The sequence below is a fragment of the Humulus lupulus genome, chromosome 2 (genome assembly GCF_963169125.1).
Source record: "Humulus lupulus chromosome 2, drHumLupu1.1, whole genome shotgun sequence".
Classification (NCBI taxonomy): Eukaryota; Viridiplantae; Streptophyta; class Magnoliopsida; order Rosales; family Cannabaceae; genus Humulus; species Humulus lupulus.
In genome coordinates this window covers 195,337,846-195,342,545 of record NC_084794.1, presented here as the reverse complement: position 1 = coordinate 195,342,545, position 4,700 = coordinate 195,337,846, and the positions used below count along the sequence as shown (strand labels likewise).

Here is a 4,700-nt window from a genome sequence, read left to right as displayed (position 1 = left end):
AATTTTATTTCATTGTATTTATTAAATTACACATGTCACTTTAAATTTTAATTTTTTTAAAAAAATTACTCAATTTTACAAAAATATAGATAACAGTCTATAATAGTTTTTAATTCTGTATTCGTTTGATACAATTTTTTATTTAGAAAGTTAGTAACAGGAATAAACTTCTAAATTTTAGTTATAGATTTATAAATTTTTATTAAAAAGAAATTGTACTGATAAAAAAAAAATTGTGTCGTTACAAATATGTAAATTTGTTTTAAACTTGTAAATTTGTTTAAAAAGAAACTCCATATTTATTATTATGCAGTTCTGTTTTTTTTTTTTTTTAATTTTTGACTGATACTGCATTTTTTTAGTATTATTATCTTTAAATTTAAGGTAATTTTGTGATTTTTTTTTTCTCTGAACCCAAAGAGCGAATACCAGGTGGAAACTCACGATGCCGTTCCGCCGGCGACTGAAACTTCTCTGCTATTTGGTATGTAGTCAGAACTTCTAGGAAATTATCGTTTTCGTTCAACAGAGGTGTAAAATTCTTCTTCAATGGCTCAAAATCTCTCTCTATTTTTTGTAACTTGCAGAGATAACTGGAGTACATAACTGGGACATGTTTTGTGAAATTTGTGGGTTTTATCATGATTATTCTTTAAGATAGTTAGAAAAATTCTCCGTGGTTTCATGTGCTCAGTTTAGTGATTATTGGTATGTTTCCTTGGTTGCGGCTTAGAATTGGGCTTTTATGAATGGAATTTGGACGTTGTTAAGATGGCTAAGCAAGTTAATAGTGTTTTCCTTGAGGATTGGCTAAAGGGTATCAGTGGTTATAGTAGTAGTACCGAAAATTCTTATGCTTCATCAGCTAGAGCAATAATTCAGGCATGGGCTGAGCTTAGAGATTCCCTCCAACACCAGTCATTTCATTCCAATCATCTCCAAGCTTTGAAGACTCTTATTAATTCTCAATCTTCTCTTCATGTTGCAGAACCCCAAGCAAAGCTTGTCCTTTCCATTCTTTCCTCGCCAAAACTTAATCTCCCTCACGAATCTTATCCTCCTTTCCTTAGGCTTCTTTATATTTGGGCCAGGAAGTCCAACAGACCCACTTTAGCTCTTATTGATTCTGTTGTGGAGGTCATTTCTCAGTATTTCTCCTCTCAGTTTGATCATGTCCAAAACCCTCTCTTGTTTTCAGAAGGTGTTCTCCTTTTGGGTTCCCTTGCTTTCGTGCGGTTGGCATCTGAAAGCTCCAAAAGAGTTTGTTTGGAGTTGATTTGCAGGTTGTTGGAAGGAAAGCATCAACTTATGGGCTCATTTGAAGCGATTATTCCAAATGTGCTTGCAGGAATTGGGTATGCTCTATGCTCTTCTGTGAGTGATCATTATGTTAGGACTTTGGACTTTTTATTGGGAATTTGGGGCAAAGTAGGTTGTCCTCAAGGTAGCCTTACTCAGGGGCTCATGATTTTGCATTTGATTGAATGGGTAACGTCTGGCTTAATCATTTCCCGGTCTCTGGAAAATGTTAATGTTTTTTCACACGAGGCTTTAGAAACCATGAAGGAAAACTATGCTCCATTTGCTGTTGTCATGGCTGCTGCAGGAGTATTGAGGACATTGAATAAATCTGCAGCCGGTGGCCTGCGGCTAGATATTATTTCCAGGTTAAAAGTTTCTGCCGAGGATAGAATAGAATCTGTAGCAAGAAATTTGATTTCCTGCACTAGAGATCTTTATAGTTCTCAAAACCACCTTATGGTGAGCCTTTCCTTACAGTGTCTCTCTTTAGCATTGGCACGAAGTGGACCAGTGTCTTCTCGTTCCCCTTTCTTTTTATGCATTGCTGCTGCATTATTGACAGAAATATTTCCCTTAAGACGATTGTATGCGAAAGTGCTTGAATCCTCACATGGAAATCCAGCTGGAATATTGCATAATGTGGTCAAAGAACATTTGGAAAGTGCCTCTTTCAAGGAAGCAGGGACCATAACTAGAGTTCTTTGCAGTCAGTATGTTTCAGTTACTGAAGAGAGCCAAAGTATGGTGGAGAATCTTATATGGGATTACTGTCATTTTATCTACATGGAGCATCGGAAAGTGGCTTTGGCACTGCGAGGCAAATCGAATGAGTTACTTACTGATATAGAGAAAATCACTGAATCTGCTTTTCTTATGGTTGTAGTTTTTTCATTAACAGTCACCAAACATAAGTTTAGCTCCAAATTGAACCAGGCTAAAGTAGACATATCTGTACAAATACTGGTTGCCTTTTCTTGTTTGGAGTACTTTCGTCGTATTCGCTTGCCTGAGTATATGGATACAATTCGAGAGGTTGTGGTGACCATTCAAGAGAATGATTCTGCTTGTGTCTCATTTGTAGAATCTATGCCCGATTATGTTGATTTGACTAATGGACCTGGTATGCATGTTGTCTAAGTAGTTTTCCTTTTCCCATCTTTTCTACTTGTCTTTGTTATTTTATTGTGTATATGTTAATTTGTGTGCATATAATCTTCCAGATCTCAATTATCAGCACAAAGCACAATATTTATGGTGTAAAGATGAGGTTCAAACAGCACGGGTTCTATTTTACCTACGAGTAATTGCAACTTGCATTGAACGTTTGCCTAGCCCTGTATTTGGGAAAGTGGTAGCTCCAACTATGTTCTTGTATCCTGTACAAAAAACTTGGTCTTGATGAATCTATTTTATATGCTTTTGGTGAATATTGTACTTCCTTATTACAAAGAAATCAGATATTTGGGAGATCCAAATGGAAAAGTAGCTCGTGCTTCCCATTCTACTTTTGTGGCATTTTTATCTTCGGGGAAGGAGTCTAATGAAGAGGAAAGAGTGTCCTTAAAGGAGCAGCTTGGTTTCTACTACATGCAAAGGTCACTCTTGGTATGCCTGATTGCCAAGCTTGAGCCTTTTTTACTACTGTTTTTCTTCCTCTTATTGTTTTAATAATATATGGCCCTAAAACTTTTACTTTTTTTTTTCATTTCTGTTTTTATGTGAAATTATGCAGGGATATCCAGGCATTACCCCTTTCGAGGGTATGGCTTCTGGAGTAGCTGCCTTGGTTCGCCAGCTTCCTGCTGGAAGTCCAGCCATTTTTTACTGTATCCATTGTCTCGTTGAAAAAGCTGATAGGCTATGCAGAGAAGACTTCTCCCAGCAGGCTGATATATGGAAGAACTGGCAAGGGGAGTCAGAACCTTGTAAAAAAATTCTAGATTTACTCCTACGGCTTTTTTCCATGGTTGATATACAGGCAAGCTTAATTTTAGTTTACCTTCATGTAATGAATTTCCAAAAACATGTTCTGCTATGCTCTCTGTTTCAAATCTCCCTAGTGGAAACTGGTTTAATCTCTCTCGTTAATTTGCTTACATTTTGCATAAAGAATTGATTGCATCAAACTATTCATAATATTAGGTGGTAGATATTTGTAACCTGCAAAATGATCTCCATATATTAAATTGAAATATTGATGAAACAGAAGTAGCAGGAAAGACAGAGACACCTTTTTTTTTATGTGTCTGAATTTCAATAAGAAATAGTTGTATTTACTTATTGCTCAGGTGCTACCAGAGTTGATGAAGTTGTTGGCACAGCTGATTGTCCAGCTACCAGAAGATGGTAGATATTTGTATCAAACTATTGTCCAGCTACCATTAATCTCTCTCGTTAATTTGCTTACATTTTGCATAAAGAATTGATTGCATCAAACTATTCATAATATTAGGTGGTAGATATTTGTAACCTGCAAAATGATCTCCATATATTAAATTGAAATATTGATGAAACAGAAGTAGCAGGAAAGACAGAGACACCTTTTTTTTTATGTGTCTGAATTTCAATAAGAAATAGTTGTATTTACTTATTGCTCAGGTGCTACCAGAGTTGATGAAGTTGTTGGCACAGCTGATTGTCCAGCTACCAGAAGATGGCCAGGTGATGGTTCTAAATGAGTTATATTCACTAGTTGCAGAATCCGATGATGTTACACGTAAGTCCACATTGGTTTCATGGCTACAGTCACTGTCTTTCCTTTGTTTTCATGCTAAAAGTGAAAGCTCAACCTCTAAAGGGGAGGAAAGTAAAGATCAACAGAGCCATAATAGCTTAAATGCACGATTATAATGAAGAAGGTGCAGTGTTATCAAATCACTTCATATATTTTTGTACCTCAGTTATATTGGAGATATTCTTCTCTAGGTTTTGAGAGAGAATACTTTAAAATTCACTTGCTATACTAGTTTTTATTACTGCATCAATAATGAAAACAGGTTGCTAATCTTTTTGAAAGCACTTAAAGGAAAGTACTACTAATCTTTGTCTAGATACTTGATTTGGATTAGGCAGTCATTACAAAGTACTGACTACATGAATTTTTCTCATTTGTATATTTTTGAATTCGAGCTTTATATGTTCATTATCGTCAAGGTTGATACAACTTAAACCGACTTTAGTCATTATTATTTTGTTTTGTTCACTTACCAACTTCTAAATTATATTTTATCAAGTTAATGAGATACTCTCGCATGTTAAACTTTAAAATGAAATTGGCATCTGAAGTTCTCACTTAATATGTGTAGTATTATATCTACATATATCAATTAAGGGTGTTAAAAAAAATGATTATCTATTTAAATTTTAAATATGCCAGAATTCAAAAATATATGGTGAGT

General features: G+C 35.1%; 1 protein-coding gene across 3 annotated transcripts; it reads left to right on the top strand.

The window, feature by feature from the left end:
• Positions 1-325: 325 nt before the first annotated feature.
• LOC133818844 (uncharacterized) lies at positions 326-4,490 on the top strand. 3 transcript variants are annotated; one of them, XM_062251943.1, is made up of 6 exons: positions 326-484; positions 588-2,422; positions 2,523-2,673; positions 2,760-2,907; positions 3,035-3,280; positions 3,901-4,490. In XM_062251943.1, the coding sequence occupies exons 2-6, from the start codon at positions 772-774 to the stop codon at positions 4,150-4,152; spliced, it is 2,448 nt and encodes an 815-aa protein (XP_062107927.1). In that variant the 5' UTR covers positions 326-484; positions 588-771; the 3' UTR covers positions 4,153-4,490. The 3 variants fall into 3 exon arrangements, with proteins under 3 accessions (XP_062107927.1, XP_062107928.1, XP_062107926.1); XM_062251944.1 differs by adding an exon at positions 3,591-3,648 and having other exon boundaries at positions 339-2,422; positions 3,901-4,351; XM_062251942.1 differs by having other exon boundaries at positions 339-2,422.
• Positions 4,491-4,700: the final 210 nt, after the last annotated feature.